General features: G+C 47.9%; 1 protein-coding gene across 3 annotated transcripts in view; it reads right to left on the minus strand.

The window, feature by feature from the left end:
* SIPA1L2 (signal induced proliferation associated 1 like 2) overlaps positions 1–21,554 on the minus strand; it is a 202,634-nt gene that overhangs the window by 23,513 nt on the left and 157,567 nt on the right. For all 3 annotated transcript variants that reach the window (XM_019712891.3, XM_019712888.3, XM_019712889.3), the window contains exons 11-18: positions 20,930–21,187; positions 19,172–19,255; positions 17,406–17,506; positions 16,921–17,024; positions 14,742–15,130; positions 7,953–8,177; positions 2,904–3,057; positions 517–733 (exon numbers count right to left, since the gene is read on the minus strand). In XM_019712891.3, coding sequence (XP_019568450.2) covers positions 517–733; positions 2,904–3,057; positions 7,953–8,177; positions 14,742–15,130; positions 16,921–17,024; positions 17,406–17,506; positions 19,172–19,255; positions 20,930–21,187 — 1,532 coding nt within the window. The remainder of the gene's footprint in view (positions 1–516; positions 734–2,903; positions 3,058–7,952; positions 8,178–14,741; positions 15,131–16,920; positions 17,025–17,405; positions 17,507–19,171; positions 19,256–20,929; positions 21,188–21,554) is intronic.

Here is a 21,554-nt window from a genome sequence, read left to right on the forward strand (position 1 = left end):
CAGGACACCCCGCCCAGGGGGAAGCTGGTCCCCACGCCATCTCCTGACCCATCAGCCACCTTGCAGGTAGCCAGAAGTTGAACTCAAGAAGAAACAGAAGGCGAGAAAGCCAAACTTTTCTCCTTGCTCCCTGCCCACGAGAAACATCTACCCTGCCCCGGCACCAGTTTTCTCTTTATAAAATCAGGTTTTAGACATTTTTTTCTTTATGGATGGAATAGCTGAGATATGGTATAAAGTTCACTATTTTACTTGATAAAAGTGTTTCATATAGGTTTTCCAATTTTCTTCAAAATTGGTAGTATTGCTTAACTTCTAAAACATATCCACTCTAGGGCTTTAATCATATTAAAAAAAGAAAGAAAAGAACACACACCACCAAAATGGTATATATTTTAAAGATAAGTGAATCCCCCCGCCCCCCAAAAGCTCCGCAGGAGACAACGTGAAGGGCGGCAGGCAGGAGCCAGCCCCCCACCCCCCAGCCCCGCAGTGGGGCGCCCCGCCCCCACTTACTTCGCAGGCTGCCGAGGCTGGGTGCGTGGGTGCGCGGGGGCCGCGCGCTGCGGTAGGGGGGCGTGGTGCTGAACAGCACGTCGCCGGGCAGGGCCTGGTCCAGAACCGAACTTCGGGAACTGCCGAAGGAGGAGCCCCTGCGATGGCTGCATATACTCTCGTCTGAGAGGGTGCGACACAGCGAGCGGCGTGGGGACAGGTTCCCGTAAAACGAAAACTAGGGGTTTAAACGTGGAGAGGGGAGGGGGAAACAGACATTAAAGGCTGAAAGCATGGCGTTTACTCGACTAAAGCCGCTGGGCTCACAGGGCTCTGTGATCTGGCTGGAGTTTCCCCCAGGCAGGTGGGCTTGGCTCAGGCATGCTACCCCACACATGTGTCACCTAGGTCACCTAGGCAAAGGTGCCCTTAACGGACTTGAATGATTTCCTCCTGTGACATTCTGTGAGATATTAACACGGAATTAGATATGCAGAGCTTTATTAATTCTGAAATGTTAAATGGCACCTCCATAACCTTACAGCAGTGGAATCTCGTGGAAATACAGACGGTTGCCATTTCAGGCGGCAGTTATTCAAAACCACACATAGTGCTGGCTTGATTTTAATTTGAAATGACTGCATTTTAATATTAGGCAATTTCTGTACCAGTCAACTGCATAGGACGTTCAATCTAAGTAATAAAACTCTTCTGAACACTGTGGCTTTCTAGGCCATACAAACAGGTTCAAGAAAAATTAAATCAGTAAAATATTACTGTCTACTTTCAAGTACCACTCACTTTAATTCTAATAAGTGATCATAAAGGCATATTTAAAGGCACCATTAAAATTATTGTGTGTTAAATCACACACAGGGGTAAAGAAAAGTCTTACTGAAGAAGCAAGTAGTCAAATACTCAAGAAAGATGAAATGAAATGCGGATTTCCAACCACTTCTGCGCACTGAGCCACATTCCTTTTATATAAACAATCGTAAAAGCCAGAATGTTTGCATCAAACAAATATAGAGCCGGCTATTTACATTTGTGAATGTAGCGAGACGGCTAAAAATATTTCTATTGTATATGTTCTTTCCATTCTGTCAAGTCTGTCCAACTGATGAATGAGAACTGCAATGTGTGGGACTACAAAGTTAAATTTATACTATGGAAAGGAGGTGGCTGGTCTCAGAAGGAGAAAAGAAAACCCACAGACTGTCCAGGAGAAGTGCATTCCGATGAAAAGGAAAGCTGCTTGCACTTGTGCTTGCACTTGTGTGCAAGTCTGCATCCACGCTTCTACGCAGGGCACAGGACTCGATACAAGTTCAGAACAGAGTCCTTCTGGGATCCCCTCTTTGCAGCACGTGCAGGTGCTTCACCAAAGGCGACAGGCACATCAGAGTGAAGCACTCGGACGCAGTGCTGCATGAGAGCCTATTCTACACCCCACGCAGGCCAACGGCACGGCTGTTTGGGACTTGCTGTTCATCCAATCACAGTCCATAGGGGAAGGCCGGATATATTGTTCCTTGTTTTAAATTTGGACAAGAGAGAGAGCTGGATAAGAAGCGAGAAGATCTGGATTCCACCAAATATTTATGTGAACTTCACCTTTCAGCCTTTGGGGCCTCAGTTATTTGCCAAAAGAGGAGACTGCGCTAAATTACCTGTAAGTCCCTTTTAATGCTTTCCATTATTTAACAGAGTGGTTTAAGAGACTGTAATAATAATGACACCAAGCTGGTAAGAACAGTAAGTGACCTAACAGTGGCCAGGGGTCTTGAACACGAGGGTGGCTGGTGAGATGAATGCAGGGCCTTTCCTTGTGATCGCTGCCTAGTTTTACACGGCACGGCCCAAGTTCCAGCCTATGTCTGATGCCCGGCAGGCAGTACAATATCTAACTCCTGCCCGCTTCTGGGACAGGATTACATCTGAGAGGGACAGCTGGGAGCAGAGGGTGGAGTTCTGGAGCGAAAGTTGGGTGCTGTGAATCTTAATAGCATCTACTTCCGATCACCTGTTATGTCCAGGCACCGCATGAGGCTCTGCCCGTGTTGTTTCTTATCTTGGCTACAACTCTGCAGTTCACTGATTATCTGTCTCCTTTTTACAGAGGCGGACAAGGTACAAAGTCACATAGATGCTCGTTGTTGGAACTGGGCCTTGAGGCCAGGCCCGCCAGACTCTAGCTCCCTCTATCCATGCCGCAAAGCTGCCCTTCCTAGCCTCTCCTAGGCTCGTTTGCTTCTGGATAAAATAAACACTGAAAACGGCCAGCTGTGTGGAGAGCTGTTGGTGGGATTACCAGATAACAAAGACTGGAGTATTCTGGGAACCATCAAGTCTCTTTAGACTTTCCTTTAGTGTTTCTAGAAGCTTCAAAGACCCCAAAAGCTGCTCACCTTTCTTCTCCCCTCCTCCACTAAGGGGCTGTCAGGAAGCATCAATTTCACAAAGTCTTCTTTTGACAGGACATGTTGCGTTTCTGAGACCGGGTCTCCCACCGCCGTCTGATGCTGAGTTGCTGTGGACATGAGATCCATCTCACTGTACAGCCTGTTGGAACACACCAGAAGAGGGATTAGAAGCAGTGGTCAGCCTGTGTGTCAAGTGCCTGCAGTGTTAAGAATTCAAATCCCATAACTGGTTTCAACAACCACATACACATAAGCACAACTCTTAACTGTTAAGTCAGTTCACTTTTGTGACATTTGCCCCAGCTCTCCATGTCTGTTTGTGCCATGAGCTCAACGGCAAAGTTAGATTTCTGAATAATTCAGGAACAAATCAGATCCCCAAAGCCCCGGATGAGGAAAAAATAGAGCCAGCTTTTAAAAGAAGGCTGTGCCTGTCCATTCCTATTCTGTGTCAGAAAACACAATTGCAATAATTCATCAGAGAGTATCCTGTGTCCTTTGAGGGAACCCCTGTGCTGCTCAGAAATGAGAGAACCTTTCTCTTGTGGCTGGACAGCCCGCTGCACCCCATGTCTCACCCAGGCATCACAGAGACACCCGAGAGAGCCTAGAGTTTAACAGTAATCAATTCGGGCATGTGCCAAGCATGTTTTATTACCAGCAATTTTGCAAAGCTGTTTGGATAAATAAAGCAGCTGTCTCCCTTAATTATCAGTATATAAAAATGGATTTATGGACAACAAAAGATTGTCTAGCTGAATTGTTGTTTCCAGCTCTTTTCCACGGAGAAAACTGGGGAGTCGTTTCTAAAAGTTTTCCTCTAGAAATGCAATCTGAGCAACCAAACGTTCCTGAAGACACAGGGAATTATCAGTAGTTGTCCTGGCAGTATTGTTAGTGAAGGTGAATGGTCTTTACCATATGACCTGAAACCTAAGACTCTAGGAATCCATAGCCCAGGGCAGCAGGCAACGGAGGGTGCCCTGCATGATGTGTGTGTCACTGAGATGACTCTAGTTCAAAAGCAAGGCCATCTTGTCACAGTGTGACCGCTCACTAGGGAATGATCAGCATTAGGAACGCACACAGACATGCTCAAAATTAACAATGATTTCTCTGCAAATCTCTCTGGCTTTTGTTTGCCCCTGGGCCAGGTCTTGGTTCTGGAAGCACCAGCAACATGACAACAGGAACCAACAGGGGCTGTGAAAGCAGCTTTTAAAGACGTTTAAAACATGACTGAAGATTTGGTTGGCTTGTGGGATGGCATGACATGAAAATGGGGACCCCACAAGAACCCACGACCCTGGGGGCTTTGCACAAAAGCCACAGAGGGAAAGAACAATCGAGATTTGGGGAAGAGTGTCTCTGAGCAGCGCCCAGCTTCCGATCTGAGAATGGGGGTGGGAGGTGCTCAGGAACTCCTACCGTGTTTCCCTGAAAATAAGACCTACCCCCCAAATAAGCCCCAGTTAAGATCGTCAGCCAGACGGACGCAGTTAGTACATTATGCTGATGTTCCAGAAGAAGATGACATGACTGTATTTGAATAAGTGTAGGTTGTTGTACATGAAAACATAAGACATCCCCTGAAAATACGCCCTAATGTGTCTTTTGGAGCAAAAATTAATATAAGACATGGTCTTATTTTTGGGAAAACAAGGTATGTGCCATGGGAAAGAAGGGAAAAAACCCCAGCGCCCAGCAATAACTGCATGGATAAAAATCAAGCACCTCTACAACTGACCCCTGAACAACGTGGGGTATAGGGGTGCTTACCCCCGGCACCGCTGAAAACCCATGTATAACTTTCACTCACCAAAAGTTAACTACTAATAGCCTACTGTTGACCGGAAGCCTTACCAATCACAAACTGTGGATTAACACATAATTTGTATATTATAGACTGTATTCTTATAATAAAGTCAGCTAGAGAAAAGAAAATGTTACCAAAGAAATCATCGGGAAGAGTAAGTACATTTATAGTACTGTGTGTATTTATCAATACTGTAAGTTTATGTCATCTGTTTAAAAGGTGAAAAAAATGTGCGTGTAAGTGGACCTGCGCAGTTTAAACCCATGTTGTTCAAGGGTCAGCTATAATTATTATGACAACGTGCTATTCTATGTGTTTGAATAAAAATCACCAGCCCTTTCTGCTAAATTAGTAATTTTAAACCTGCCAAAGGACGTGTCAATCAATATGCTCCGAGGGTCTCCTCTGGGGCTGTCACCACGAACGGAGGTGAGCAGGGCAAGCGCTCCCCGAGGTCCTGGGCTGGGGGTGTGTAGGGGTGGGAGGTCACAGAGCTGGGCTGCGGGAGCAGAGAGAGGCCCAGCTCGGGAGGGCGGGGGCCTCAGAAACTTGGAAAGGGCATTTAGGCAGCGGGAACTGCATGAAGGGAGGCACAGAGGCCTGACACAGAACTGCTCACCTAGGGCAGTACAGGTAGAGCCCCTAGAAGTGTCGGGGTTGGGGCGGAGGAGAGGGGGCTGGGACGCAGGCATGGGACAAATCGGGAGGGTTAGTTATGCTATGCTAAGCTGGGACCCTGAAGAATCTAAAGTTTAGAAAGATTACAAAGAGAGAAGAAAGCAAGCTCTGAACACTGCTTAGAAGAACATTATGGGTCCAATGTGGAAGGTGGATGGAAGGCTGGAGCGAGGACAGAGACTGGCAGGGTGTCACGTGGCAGCCTGCACCCAGATGGCAGGTCCTGGGGTGGCGGAGCTGAGGTCACAGACCGGGGACGAGGTGACGGTCACTATGGAGGGAGGCTTAATGAGACTGGGGGATGGCGATGGGAAATGTCAGGTGATGACCAATTAGACAAGAAAACCACTTACACAGAGAATACTGAAGGAGGGGGCGATTTCAAGAGGACAAATTAGGAAATAGGCCACTAAACACTGGCCTTAATCTCTTACAGTTGATGCCCGTGTAATCTGTGCAATAAGTTTCTAGCTGTGAACTGCTTATGGAACACTGCAATGAGTAACTTCTATGCCTCGTCTCCTGCCTCAGACTGGGGGTTCCTGAAATGGGGCCCGGACCCTCATTAGCTCTGTACCTCTGGTGCCCAGTGTCATTTCTCATGGGGCAAACAGAGCATGGTGTTGCCCATGACTGAGGGATGTGTCTAGAGACCCACTTAGTTTTGGAACCGTGAGTTGAAGGGTTTCCTGGATGGTGAGAACGACTGAGGAGAAAAACAGACCGACCCTGCACCACACCCAGGCACCCCCTCAGGGCTACACAACAAGTCATGAAAGTGCAATCTTGTTAGCTGCTGCATTCAAAAACATACAGTTATATTATTAGCAAAAACAATCAGCGAGGGCTCTGCAACATGATTTAAAAAATAACGGGCAATTTCAGAGTATGGGACACTTCTGGAGGGCATGACTGCTTTTGTATTTTATGAAATCAATGAGATATTAGTTCTCTAAGTCTGAGTGGTACAAAGACCCTACACTCAGCTGATCTTTTTCTAAGCAAATTTTTCAGTGATTTGGTAAAACTGTTTTGACAAAATATCAAATACAGTTGGTGCAGTCCTGAGCGCCTGCAGTCCTTACATATTTATCTCTCCCACGTAAAATAGTGTTTCCCTGCTTTAGAAGCACTTTACTTGGCTGGAAAAGGCCTGGGGTGCCTGCTGTACCTGCCAGGCTGAGCCCAACACAGCCAAGAGAGCTGGCCTGAGGCCTGGCTTCCAATCCCAGCATGAACCTCCTGTGACAAGGCGACACAAGACTGACACCCAGAAATGCAAACTCTCCCCTTACAATATTCCTGATGCTGCCTCTCCTTTTCTAAAAAGCGGTGTCATCAAACCAGTGTGTTAAAATGCACATACTCTGGGGGACTCTTGAGTGAAAAATGTCCCAATGGGCTTCTTTTCCTTTTCCTGACTCTCCAAGAGACCCCTTGGCAGAAACATGGTGCTTACACCAATGTGCAAAATGCTTCTACAAACATTTCATAGGACTTACGTCCTTGGATGAATTTCTGTGAAACACACAGAAGACTGTATTAGACAGAAATACCAACATTATCATGAGAACATTCGCATTTATGATAAAAAGCCTAGTTATCACTATAAAATTATTTGCTAAATAACTCATTTGCAATTATTGACGGTGATGGGGTTTTTTTTAACAAAAGATTCCATGTTCAGTTTTAGACCTAAAATCATTTTTAATTTAGAACTAGATATTTACCAGGTGAGATTGTTTTTCAGGGACAAAAGTGATACTAGTTCATTAACCAAGCATAAAACCTAGAAGAGCTGCCTGAAAGTCACTGTCACCCCAGGTGTGCACCCCCATGCCTAGTGACACTGTCAGAATGTGCAGACACAGCAAAGCACAAGGGCTTCGTAATTCAGTGCACGTTGAGTTTTGTTTTTAATGCTATCCTTTAAAAAATAAGCAAACCAACAGCTAAATAGGTTTGAGCTGCCCTGCTTTGCAATCTTGAAACATGATTTCTTTACTTGTCTCTTCAAAGAGATGTCAGCAGAGTTTTCACACATGTAATAAGTTATCAATATTTTTTCTCTTTTCTTTTTCAAAGAGATCCAGAACACCACCCCCTACTTACCTCCACAAAACCTAACAGCTGAAAGGGAAGGAAATTACAATCATGTTGAAATTGGGAAAGATGCTTTTTCTTTTCTGATGTCACTTAACACAGCAACTTTAAGAAATGCACACAGACTCTGGGAATTCAAACTGTCCTTGAACTTGTTTATTCAGACTCTAGACTCACACCATCAACATTACCATAGCTTTTCTATGTAGGCAGCTTTTTGAATATAAGACAAAGAACAGAGATTTAATTTTAGATGCAAAAATCAAGGCAAGAGAAGATTGTTAAAGAGAAATATAAATGTCAACATTTAAAGAGTTTTACAAAGACGTTTCCAAATCACTCTCCTTTAGAAACTATATTCTGTTTGGGGAAAATACAATTGCTTAGTCATTCCCGAGCTGTGCAGGCGCCCAGATCCGGCCCACCAGCCGCCTTACCCCTGGCATTCAGTCACTCCGGGCTCCTCAGGCGGTGGGCTACCTTCTGACTTCTTCCAGCCAATAATGTATTTGTTCACTGCCCCTTGTCGGTGGTAGGGCTTGGACAGGGACCCGGGGACCTGTGGACCACTGCTCTGAGACACGATGTAGACTTTGGACGTGTCCAGAGAGCCAGCAGTTTTGGAACAATGAGGCGAAGGGCTCCCTGAATGGTGTGATCCGCTGAGGAGAAAACAGACAAAAGCTGCAGTACAAGCAGGTTTAGCAGGGCCCGCCTGGTGCCACATTCACAGCACGATGCTTTGCTCCCGTCCTGCTCCATGAGCACAATCCAGTGGAGCGAGGCCAACACGGCCATCTTTCTACATGAGCCGGGTTACACGCCTCGGATTCCGTGGGCGCAGGGTGCTCATGTGTGGGCCAGAAGGATGCTACACACACGTCAGGGGAAACCTAACAGAAAGATGGGCACCATATTGAAATGGATGCTTCTGAAGCGAGGAAACTCAAATGATGAGTAAACGTAAGAGAAGGGGCTCACCCTGCCTGTCCCCAGGGTAAGGCCAGTGCAGACCCTAACAGAACATGACAACACACTGAACAGATGGGCATAAATGGGGACACCTGATAAAGAAGGCCTAGAGTTGGCCAGAACTTGGAGCACGGGGGACCCAGCACTGCTGGTGCGGAGCAAAGTCTGTCAACACTCAGGAAAGCGGGCTGGGCGCTACCTATAAGGCGCGCACCTTTACCCCTTTAGCACTGGACCTCGCCGTTCTGCTCCTCAGTGCCCACCTGACGTAACCCCGGCACTTGCACCACGGGAAACGGCCAGCGGCGATGACAGGAGCACTGACCTTAACAGCTGCCCAGTGCTGGCAGCCAGAGTCCCCAGTAGTGGAAGGAGGGTCCCTTAGCAAACACGGATGAATCCATGCATGCCCCATGGATGAATGAGCCAAGGCTGCGGACGACAACTGCTGGCTCTCACAGACATGAGGCTGAGAAAGCACAAGCCTCAGAGCATACGCGGAGCGCGATTCCACTGTGTGATAAAGCTCAACAACAGGCAAAGCTGATCACCATGTTTTCGGGAACATATATACCCGCCGTGAGACCAAGAAGAAGCAAGGGGATGGTGAGGAGGAGGAGAGAAGGGGTCCCCAGCAATGGCAGTTCTCAGTCTGGGGAAGGGACATGGATGACCCTGTTTTATCAGGTGGTATGACAGCAACAAAATAACATTTGAAAGACAAAAACCCTAAAAACAACAAAAAGTGTTTTAAAAGTCAGTGCTTAAGCCAAGGCCAGAAGGACTGCCCCACGGACTGTATGACTACCTCTAGAAATATAAAAGCCTAAAAAGACATTTTGTTAATCCAGGAAGATCAACAATATAATGTTTTATGAAAAATGGGTGAAAACAGAGATCAGGGATTACTTTACAAACATGAAAATTCCTAAATGTTTAAACTGCAGTTGTGTCAGAGTGCAGAAAAGCAGGCAAGCTTCCCTTTCACAAATCCTGGCACAGGTGCGCTTCCAGGGCTCTGGAGCCGGACTCCCCGGGTTGCAACGGCGGCTCTGTCACTCAGCAGTGGGAGACCCCGGGCAAGCACCTTCACCTCAGTTTCCCATCTGTAACGTGGGAATTCAACAGTGTCTAACTCAAGGGGTTGCTTTGAATATTATTTGAGTTAATATTAGTGAAACACGTAGACTAGTGCCCAGCACAGGGTAAGCATTATATAAATGTAGTTAATTTCTGAAAAGTGATGCATGAAGGAATTATTCATGAGCAGGAGTCCTTGACATTGAAAGAGTTTTCCACAGGATTCCTGAGGTGCCAAGCTCCGTGGTCTGAGGAAAGACAATTTTATTCTGAAACCTCTGATTAGCACCTACCGTTACTGAAAAACCTATGTATTATATAAAGCGAGTACCAATCAATGGAGGAATTAAAAAAAAAAGTCTAAAATTAAGAATGGTATTAGGATGGACTTTTTAAGGAGGTTCAAAAGGAAATAAGGAAACAAAATAAACCAACCCATTTTGGAGTCTTCACACGTTGGAGTCACTGTGGTATTTGAGGAATTACAATGAAACAAACAACTCCTCACATGCTCAGGAGCTGGGGTAGGTCCCTCCTGCGTGTAATCCCAGCGTCCTTTGGGCTCTAGGCTCTGGGCTCTGGGGGAGGGCGTTTTACTGCCTTCCCACTTCCAAAGCAACCCAAGGAACAAGCAAGGCATAAGCAGACTCAGAGGGAGCTAAGGGACCATTTCCCGGGCGCACACCAGCTAGCAAACTCCTAACATGAAAACTCCATGTGTAGGCAATGCGCTCCGAAGGTCTGTATTTCTTCCCTAAGCTTTCTATTTTGCGAAGCTTCAGATGTATGGAAAGGGCATAAGAACAGCAGAATTTCGTCCATGTCCCCTTCATCTCCATTCACTTAGTGTTATTACCTGGTTACACCGGCATTACTCCTCTCCCGGAGGAGATGCCGCTGAACCATGGAGAACTAGTGCAAACCTATGACATCATGCTCCTAGGTTTCAGTATATGTGTCCTAAGAATAAGGACATCCTCCCACATAGTAACCATGTGACTGTCACACTCAGGAACTCAGGCATCAGTGATACTATCAGACTAATATACAGTCCATATTCTAACGGCTCGATTGTCCCCGGAATGCTTGTGGCTTAAGTTCCCCCACGGGGACCAGTGGGTGATGGCGCTGCCTTTAGCTACCACGGGCATCGTGCATTTTAAGGCTTTATCCCCGAGAAGTTTTGTAGTTAAAGTCTAGGGAACCTAAAGGCTGGCACAGTCAGTGTGCTGCGTAAGCTGCTCCAGCGCCTCCCTGGAACAACCGACCAAATGGAACCTTTCTGGAGAATGTGCTCTGAATAATGGTAGGACGTCACAAACCCTAGGTGTTCTTCCACTTGTTTTATCAAAGGTATTTTTCTGACTCAGACTTGATGAAAATATTTTAAAGTCAAATATTTTAAAGTTAAAACTCTAAGAACAAATGTACTGAACCCATTAGACGAGCATACGGCAAAAATCAGTGTTTAGCAGCAGTAACATCATTATTCAAGTTTTCTCTAAAGTTGGTAAACATTCTAGCTGTTGGCAACACGCTTCTCATGAAATTCTTTCCTTCCAGATGAACGTTCTTATTTCAGAGTTTCACTGCCAATCATTTGTGCTACGAGAAGGGTATGATGACACGAATAATGATAAATAACAGATCATCACAGGAGCCATTTGCAGGAAAAGCCTGAACATAGATTTCTTTCTTTTTTTTGCAGTTGATTTGTTTCACTTTGCAAAACCTTGGCTAGGCTAATATGAATACCGCTTTGTATTCTGAACTCTTATCTAAGTGTCCTGCCCTCGCAGCAAGAAAACATGGGTTTTTTGAATTAAAAGAACGGAGCAGTGGAAGACAGTAGGCGAGATACACGCTTGTTGTACTTAATGGATGACTTGTGCACACCCGCACCCCTCCCGTCTGTCCGCACTCCACTGTAGCTTGTCTGAAAGAGCTTTAAGCGCTCTGTGTCCCTCTGCACCCCGCTCCCTCAGTATAATCCTGGACTCCTACTATATAGACATTTTTGCACTTGCTTTCTTCCTGGATGGCTGGTGGGAAGTAAGCATGCGTGTGTGTGTGTGTGTGTGTGTGTGTGTGTGTGTGTGTGTGTTGGGGCTGGAGGGGGTGGTGGGTGTTGGGAAAGCAGAATTAGCATATTAAGAGGATGCCGTATATTGATCTGTGAACTGGGAATAGCTGACCCCAGGGCCTCCTACTTCTCCAGGCTGTCCCGGCACCAGCTTACTGATTCAATAACTAAGCATTCACCACGCTTCTTCTTATAGTTCCTTCCTTCATTCAATGGGTATTCATTCCACGAGGACCAAGGGCAAGGAACTGCACCAAGCGTGTGGACACAGAGTGAACAAGATGGGACGAAACTTTCAGCCTTGAATCACAAAACACTGACACTCCAGTGAAGGGAACCAGCAATAAGCACATTCTTGTGGGGGCAGATACACAATAAACACAAATATTTCAGCTAGTGAGTGCTGAGAAGAAACTCAAATACGGGACGGAATGCAGCGCTTGGGCCTGGGCAGGTAGCATGCGTGTCAGCCCCCATAAGAGTTTACTCTGCTCGTCTGCTACTTGGGCCACTCCGGTCACCACCTAGACCGGAGGCAGTGGGCCTCAGCTCTGCGTGGACACATGCCAGGCTGGACTGAAACAGAAGAGGGAAGTATGGGGCTGATGGCAGCCACCATCATGGACACACATGCCCCAGTCTGGCCCTGGAGTCACAGAGTTTGTAGAATCTCAGTAGAACTTTGATAGGTTGGTCCCTTGTACTCACTCATATGAGTGAAATTCCTTCTACCTCAACTCACAGATTTTAAATCTTATTTTAAATATACAATGTTAATATATTTAATACTTCAAAATATTTGAATATTTAAAAATTTTAAATCTTTTAAAAACTTAAAAATACTTTCCCTATACCGCTGTGGCATGGAGGCAGAAGAAAATACTCAAAAGATTCAATGTAATAACTGAATTTCATACTGAACAAAAGCCTAGGACATAAGTTAAAATGTGGCTACAAAGTCACCATCAACTAAGAATTGCAAGAAAAAGACAGCCAGGTGGTAAGGGATCCATTCACTGCACATCCATCGTTTCCACAACAGTTGTGCACACATTCAATTCCAAGTGGTGGAAAAAAGTAAAATCAATCAGAAAGTCCATCTAGCACTTCCATATATTAATACTTTCTAGTATTCTAAACTGTTAGGTTCATGAATGGTTAAGGTATTCAAGAAAATCTACTACCTCTATTTGTAAATGAATGTGCTAAGAGCAGTTTCCACAGAAACTTTCCTTAATATTAATTCAAAACTACATTTGTCTGACAAGGGATCATGCAGTCAACTGCTTTACAAATCTAAACTTTGAACAAGACAGGAGAAGGCCATAAAACCCCAAGATGGTTTTTATACTAAGGCTGATTTTCAACTGTCCCCGAAATAATTTAGGTAACTGAAGTGACTGATAACACATGTATTATTTATTTATGATTAAACGTGTTCTAAGTCAAATAGTTAGAGAACTGATAATGTGCATTTTAAAAATGGTGCCTGTATCCCAGGCTCCCTCTGCTCCCTCCCCTCTCTGGTATCTGCTCCCCCATCTCCTGGTTAAACAACACCCCTATTTTCTTCTGGGAAGCACCATTCTTCCCAGTTCTTCGTCTGCCTGGTTTGGTGGGATTGTCCCCAGGCCCTGCCTTAAACAACGGTCCCCCCAGCACAGTGGTTAAGGCCAAGGAGATAAGAGGAGACGTATTCTTTCGGAGGGGGTTCAGCAGAAACTAGAGCAGAGCCACACTTTCTTCCTGTGACAGGGGAGCAGAGCATGGGAGGCCTGCAGGTGACACAGCCTTTTCCAACCGAGAGGGGACTGCCAAGATTTCAGGGGTGCCATGTGGAGCTTAAGGAGGGAGGGACCTGGACTTGGGGACCCTGAGCTACTGCTGACCTCCCACTGTTCTGGACTTTTCAGTTACAGGAGCCAAAACACGACCTTAGCCTGGAGTTTTCTTTAACTTGTACAGAAGTGCCTTTGAATGACAAAAATGCTAAGACACTTGTGATGATATTGGCAGGAAAGGAAGGCAGAAAGGCAGCAGTGAGCATGTGTGCGAGAGCACACGTTTCACATAAAAGAATTTTCCGCAACCTACACGTAAAACTTTTTCCAGTAAGCATGAACATATCACATCATTTCAATAATGAAAATGACACCCTTGGTAGCATTTTTGTCTCGATCAAGAGAAGATGGCTGCAGCAACGTGCCCGTGAGCTTGCCGCACGTGGTCACAGCTGCTCTGGCTCCTGCCCACTGATTGCGGCTGGTCTGTCCACTGTGGCCACACGCGGAGACCGTGGTCATTCCCTGTCTCTTAGCTGTGGCTGCGTGAGGACGGGGAGGAGGTCCAGGGGGAGGAATGACCTTGGCCTCCGTGAAAGAAAGAAAGAGCTGAGGAGCATGGCAGGGCTTTCGCTGCAACCTCTGCTTAAGCACCATTCAGAGAAACGCTCCCACCACGGCCCTGGGTGTCTGAAGGGCACCCCATGATTGGTTCATCAGACTGTCCCCAGCGTTAGAAGGGTTCTGGGGAGCAGGCAGGTAGTAAGTAACTCAGCGCTGAGTCAGGAAGGCCATGGGGAAAGGGTGACAATGCTCGTGGCAGCTGGTATGCAGTCCACAGCCAAACCTGAACCGGTGCATTGCTTTGCTTTGTCTGTGAAGGCAGGAATTACAAAAGAGTTTTAAAATCACTGCACAGACATGTGTCACACAGGAGTTCAAAGCTACTCATAACTACGTATTAAACATCTACAAGAGCATTCCTTTAAATTTAGCTAGACTTCTTTTCTCCTAGAAGACAGATGGCATTGGGATAGAGAGATAAGTGGCCTGACTACGGCAATTAATATCTATTTAGCTTTCTCTCAAATTTAAAGAGAAAGGAAAATAAAATCACAAACAAGGGACTTATTAACGTGCCAATTTCACAATTAGACTTCAGAGATAAGCACATTCTCTGAAGTCACACTGCGGGGCAAACAGGTGATGGCCGACCTCCTGTGCATACTCTTCCTATATGTCAGGCCCCAGCCCCACCAGGCAGGTGACGGGTAGCCAGGTGGCCTGGGCAGGTGCTGGCGGGCACGTACCTGGAATGGGACGAGATCTCGCTGAGGTCGCCCATGCTGCCGGCAGCACCACCGCTGGCAGAGATGGGAGGCGCGTAGCTGTGGACGGCGAACATCTTCGCCTGCTCGTCCTCAGCCCCCGAGACGTCGGCGGGGTCCACCCACTGCTCGGCCCGACTGTGGATCATCGGCCTGCTGCCCGCCAGGTGCCCGGGGCCCAGGGCCGCGGGGGGCATGCAGGGGGCCGTGTCGATGCCGCTGTCGGTGGAGGCCCCCTTCACGTAGGTCAGGCCCAGCAGCTCGGCGTCCGCCAGGTCCCCAGACCCGAAGTGCTTGTCGTCGCTGCTGCTGGAGGCGCTGCTGGACAGCGTGTTGCTGCTGGAGGGACTGGAACAGCTTTTGTCTCCGATCTTGAGGGGAAAGAGAAAGGGAAAGGCCGCAGGGGTCCCATCTCGCTCGAGCACATGCGTTTTCCTGCGCTTCGCGGATGCTTGTTCTTTACAGACTGAAGGTCTGCACAGCCCTGAGTGAGCCAGGCTAGCAGCGCCACTGCCCAGCATTTTCAGCAGTAAAGTATATTTAGTGAAGGTATGTACACTGTTTAGACAGAGTGCTCTTGTACACGCACTAGACGGCAGCATAGACGAGCTCACCTGATCCCGTTCTACTTGCTCTTCAAAGTGAGCCAACAATAGAATTTACTTAAAAAAAAAAATCCTGGTTTTATGCTGAAGTCCCTGATTGCTAATTCCTCCTATAATTCATTGTTAAGTTACATGGTATCTTTTCAAGTTTTCGCTCAGTTACTTGCGCATGAAGCACAAATGTATTGCTACGGTGTCACTATCCAGAAAATAACCAACAATAATAAACTGGGAAAGCACATGGAAATTAACGAAAGCAACCTTTGCTCAAGAAACTGCTTCTATGACAAATTACTGTGCCAGCCCTGGGTTTGGGGCAGAAGACCCAGATTTAAAGCACAGTGGAAGGACCTTGGCCATCCCTTAGCACCCCTCTGTGCTGACATTACTGAGCTCATATGATTAACGCATGGCCCAATGACATCATCTATGTGACAGACTCTGCAGCCACAAAGCTCCCCGGAGGCATGAGCAAGCTCCCGGGAGTGCCCGGGGCTAACGAGATGGGGCTCTGCAGAGTAAAGAGGAGTGCTCTGGGGTCCCCGGGAGATAAGAAGCAAAGAGAACAGAATAGGTGTCCCCGTCCAACTGTCTTCACGGCCTGGAGACACTCATAAAACCTGAAATATCAGCAAATCCTGAGAACAAGCCATGCCCCGATCTTTTATGGCCGTTGGGCCTTTTTTTCTTCCATTCAGTGCTATCAGATCCTTAAGCAAATCCCCTCGATCTATCTATCAAACACTGATATTCTCAAGTCAACTCCCACCCCACCTCCCTTTGCTTAACCCGCTACTAGAGATTTGTAAAGGTGGAATTCAGCGGATGCTGTAAAGCTGCCTCCAGGCATCAGGCACATGTCATGTGTCCCTAAGACTCAGCTGCAGAACTCGCCAACGACACGTGATGGAAGAGGAAAGACAACTCAAGGCAGGAGCTCATAAAATTTCTTCACCTGTGAATTTTAAAAAATAGCTATTTGGAAATGTGGCCTTCTTTGGCAACAACCAATAATCCATGCTTTCACGTTTACCTGAAACTCCTGTTTCATGGAGTGGCAGGCCTGTAAGGCTCGCCCTTTGGGTTGCTGCGAAGAGTAAGCAGAACACCGCCGCGTTGTTCCAACACCACGTGCACGTCCGCTGGCCTATTAGCACAACCCATCTATACTGAACGCCTTTACCAGCCAGCAGTGGGCAGGGGCTCCGAGCACACACACGCTCAGTTTCCGCGGCTGTGCTGCGACCACCATGCATAGACACTTAACAGATCAAAGCAGGGGCATGGTTTAGTAACTATTAGGCTGGATTATCAACGCTCAACAGGCTGAGGATGCACTCGTGGCTTTGCCAGTAATTTCTCGTGTGACCTTTCCTTGAGGTTCTTTACAAATCAAGGAGAGAAAAAAAAAACTTCACTTTTTGTTTTTTTTAATTTGTTTTTTACCTGACCTCTAAGAGACCCTGGGAGGTAGAGGACATGCCATGAGGCTAATGGATGCTGTGTGCTGAGCGCATCAGAATGGCTATATGGCCGTTTATAGAGAAAGGACTTACATGAGAAAGCTTACTGGGGGAGTCTTTGCAACTTCCATCTTTCTGTAAGGCTCTTTCTTTATAGGAACTCAGGACTTTGGAGGGTGGTCCGTGCCATTTGGTTTCTGTCACATAAAGAGAAAAGAGTTGACTAATTTCTAGTGTTAACACAAGAACAAAGAAACACAGGAGCCCAACAAATTGTCTGGTGAAAACAAACAGGACTGTGGTCCTAGGAGTTTCTGGTCTCGCCAGTGGATATGCCATGAGAGTAGGCAGAACACCCACCACGACGGCAGTTCCATTTCCACAAGCACCACCACCAACCAGGACCACATCCCCATGACACTGGGGGATGCGGTGACACAGCAGTATGTTACACGAAATGTGTGTTCACCAAACGTGCGTTGAATGAACGAATGAATAAACGAGTGACGGGAGAGGAGATGGAGCAGGAGGAAAGGGGCATGGAGGGAGGGTGGGTTACCCGTGGGGCTCCTCATTACCGGGGTGTCTGCTTCCTTCCATGGTGTCCTCCCGCTCCCTGGCTCCTTCACATTCCAAAGGGCCGGGGCCCTGGTGCTCGAGCAGCAGGGGAGACTGGCACCTGGAAAGACACAGAGCTGAGCACAGCCTGTCCCCATGACCTCCTGCCAGCACGTCCCGAGTGCGGGCTCCGACACAAGCGACTGAAGGGAGAGCCCTCATCAGAAGCTGTGCTCTGGCCGACAGAAGCGCAGTGCCTGTGGAGCAGCCCTGTCATGGAAGCTTCCCGCAGCTGGAACAGGGGGCTCTAGCTTCCCGCCTGAGTCATTGAGGCACTTGGATGATGGCCATTTACAGATAAAGAAGGACCACTGCCACCAGGATGGTAAAGGACGGCCCAGGGACAGGCCACTTGTCCCTGACAAGCTAAGGAGGAGCTCACTGCTTTTGTTTTCTTTTTTCTCTTGGGCCCAGAACACGTGCCACTGATACTTCTTTATATTAAAATTTTTAAGGAAAAGAAAATAAGATTGATTGGATCTAGACTAATCTAGGTGGACTTTGTGTTATGAAAACTGAAAATATGACAATATACTCTTTTCTTTTTTTTTAAACTTTTTATTTATTTAAGGGTGTTTTTCCAGGCCCCATCAGCTCCAAGTCAAGTAGTTGTTTCAATCCAGTTGTGGAGGGTGCAGCTCACAGTGGCCCATGTGGGGATTGAACCAGCAACCTTGTTGTTGAGACCACCACGCTCTAACCAACTGAGCTAACTGGCCGCCTGACAATATACTCTTACCAAAGAAATAAATCTCAGAAAACGTACTCATGTCCCAAAGTGGTCCTTGTTTACAGAACCCAAGCTACCTGGTTTGCAGAAAACCCAATCCCGGTTTGCAGAAAAAGTCCGGAATGGTTTCTTGCTGATAAACTCCACTTTTGCAATGCAACTCCAGAGGAAACTCTCTTTAAGAACCTGACCTATTATCTAAGGTGGGGACACATATAACTCAGGCTGCTAGTATCTACTTCTAAGCCTAAACCGGAAGGAAAAGGGCTTCAGGAAGATGCTTCTGGCCAGTAACAGGAAGCTTCTGTTCCCAGGTGGAAGCCTCCTGTCCCACCTGGCCGGTCTCTAGGCTAAATCCATCATCCAGCATGGCAGAGGTGACACAGCAACACACGGAAACACTGCTGTCAGGAGCACGTGACCGTAGCTCCCTCCCTTTTCTTCCCGGAGGTGTGTGACTGTTTCCCTTTTGTTCATGGGTCTATTCAGCATCTCCATGGTCCTGAGCATCCTTGGGCTCCACCTGACCTGCTGGCACCTGGACATCAGGCACACATACACTACAAGGGACGAGCCTCAGCCCATGTGGGAGGCAGGCTCCCGCTGTCCTCTTACTGGGAGGCAGGAAAAGACGTGTCAAACGCTAAACCTGCCTGACTCTGGGCTGTGTTTCGGAGAAAAAGCACTTTCACGAGAGGCTGTGAATTTATCCCTCGTCAGCAATTTAAGTGAGGGGGAACTCCCAATAACCCCAAATCCTTAATTTTTACATGTTCAGAAAGACTTTCTCGATTACAAAGAAAAAACAGACAAGCCCGGAATACAGACAAGGTAGCACGACCTGGCAGGAACGATGCCCTTTCTGGCCGGGACAGTGACTCATCAGTGACACATCACCCCCCAATGGCCCGGTGCGTGGCAGGCGCAGTAAGTGTTTCTGAACAAGCCCCTGAAACAGTCCCTCCCGGGGCCAGCTGAAAGGTGACGTGAGCGTACCCGTCGCATCCCACTGGCGGTCTCCAGGGTCCGCTCCCGCCGGGCCCGGGGTCGCTGGATGACGACTGGTTGCTGGGCGAACTTCTGAAACAGTGATCACAACTGTTAGCATGGCACTGGGGTATCTGGGGAGTGTCAGCCTCTTGGCCTGGCTTGTTCTGATTTACCAGTGAGTTCATTTTTACAATGACAAAGAAAAGGAAACTATACATTGCCACGTGTGACAGAATCAATAGTGGCCAAATAAACTGAGACTTGGTGATGCTGTGAGGTATCAGGCGGCTTACGGCTGGACTTTGTCACGGGAAGGATGTGGCAGGAGCCAGCCTTCGCATCACAGGCTCAACGCGGATCGTGCTTCAGTGACATAAGGAAGAACAGCAATCGACCCCCAAGCACAGACTTATGAAAACATCGTTACTACTTGTCTGTGAAACTTAACGCAAGGCAAGGGTGGTTCTATATTTAAAACCTACGCAGAGAGAAACACTACGTTTGGCGAAAGCATTTCTCTTCCCACATGTCTTGGACGCAATCTTGTTTACTTCAGACACACGCAGATGAGGGGCACTGAGGAGAGCTCACTTGAGGGAGACGTGTGCTTGCTGGCTGTCCGTTTGCTACTGGAACCCGCCTGGTGTTCCCCATCAGCGGCTAAATTCTACTTTATTAAGGGAGGCTCTGCAGATGCCGCCCGTTTCATCTGGGCTACCTGTGTTTTCTTTGAATATGAGGGGTTGATAAATTCTCCTTGGAGTAAGGAGACCCAGGGCCAAGCCGATTTAATGTCCAGTTAAAGTAACACCATCCCTGCACTGACTCTGGGAAGAATAATGGCAGAAAGCAGAGGAAGACCACATGTTTTTACTTATCAGCTAATTATTATTGATACTTATACAGGCTCACTATGTGCCAAGGAGAGTTCTGTGCAGTTGATTGATTCAGTCCTCATAAGGCCCCAGGGTGGCCTCTGTTATTACAGTTTACTCTTCAGAGGAGGAAACTGGAGGCTGGGAGCGGACGAGTGACAGGCCCAGGGTACCAATCCATCAAGCGAGCAGCCTGGCTCAGCACCCGTGCTTACAACACTCCCTGGACCGGCGCCCGACAAGCCGTTCTGAGGAAACTCAGTGTCCCCACGGCCCATAACTTACGTGCGAGCTGAGAGGAAAGCAGTGGGAATTAACAACAACAAAACCAAGTTACTGTTTTGTTCACTCAGAACAAATTGTGCATCTACCAACGCTCACCAGCTTCTAACGCTACTGGGTTATTTCATTTTCTTACTGAAAAACTAATTTTAAACTCAATTTACTTTGCTTACAATGAGAGAGAAAATCCAGGAAGTGCTAATGATCTGGGGGGCCTCTTAAAATACCACCTACCTGAGAATGATGCAATGTGACTTTGCAGGTTTGTGCTACTTACACACAAAGCTATTCACACTCATCTAGAGGCTCCTGCACTATAGTTTCTTGGTGTCTTTCCCATCATGGCTTAGAGGGGGAGCTGACAGGGGCTGACGGGGAAAGGAAAGCGGGGCCCTGGTGGGCGGGGTCTGTGCCAGGGACCTGCATTGTGCCAGCACTGGCGCTGGCCTGGGAACAGCACGGACCCCAGGCCGTGTCTGGGGCCAGCCCCAGCCCTGCCTGCCAACCTGTTCAGAATACGTTACCTCAGAAACAATGAGGCCAGATGAAGAGTCCCTCCCCACAGTCTGACGCCCTAGCGCGTTTGGCACGGGCCGTCCAGCTTTACCTGGTGCCGTCAGGCAGCTTGCGGTCAAAGGAGGTGCTGCGAGGGATGGCGGCCTGGGCCTGTTGGAGCAGCTGCTGGCACTGCAGCCGGTCGGGCGTGCCGGGCACGGGGGAGGCCCTGGACAAGGGCTGCAGGGCAGGGGTGGGCACCCGGTGCCATGTGGTGTCCCTCCGGAAGGGGGTTTTGTACTCGCAGGGGGTGCCTTCGCTGTCCAGTTTGTACTCCACCATGGGGATCCGGCAGAGCTCTGAACACCCCCTGTGGAGCGAGAAGAGCGGTGAGAGGAGGCTCAGAGCCATGGGCACCGCTGACTCGTGGCCACGTGGCCCCACCAGGGCTGCGACCGGAGGCAGGGCCAGCCCCTCTAAGAAGCCTGTCGCCTGTATTAAATGCCATGTGACTCTTCACTTCCTCTCCTGCCACCAGTCACTGAGTTGAGGAATTAAAAAGCCTCTTCGTGCCTTTAGCCTGGCTACCGGGCACCATCCGTGCAGGTGCAGACGTGGGGACCTGCTGACGTGGCTGCAGGCTATTGAAATGCTGGAAGGCAGTGAGCAAGGGGCTGCTGTGCGCAGCCCCGAGAGGCGCTACAAGGCTTACCACCTGACACACCCGAGGCTGCCAG

This window comes from Rhinolophus sinicus, chromosome 6 (assembly GCF_057876585.1).
Source record: "Rhinolophus sinicus isolate RSI-liver-muscle chromosome 6, RSI-T2T, whole genome shotgun sequence".
In the NCBI taxonomy this organism is placed as follows: Eukaryota; Metazoa; Chordata; class Mammalia; order Chiroptera; family Rhinolophidae; genus Rhinolophus; species Rhinolophus sinicus.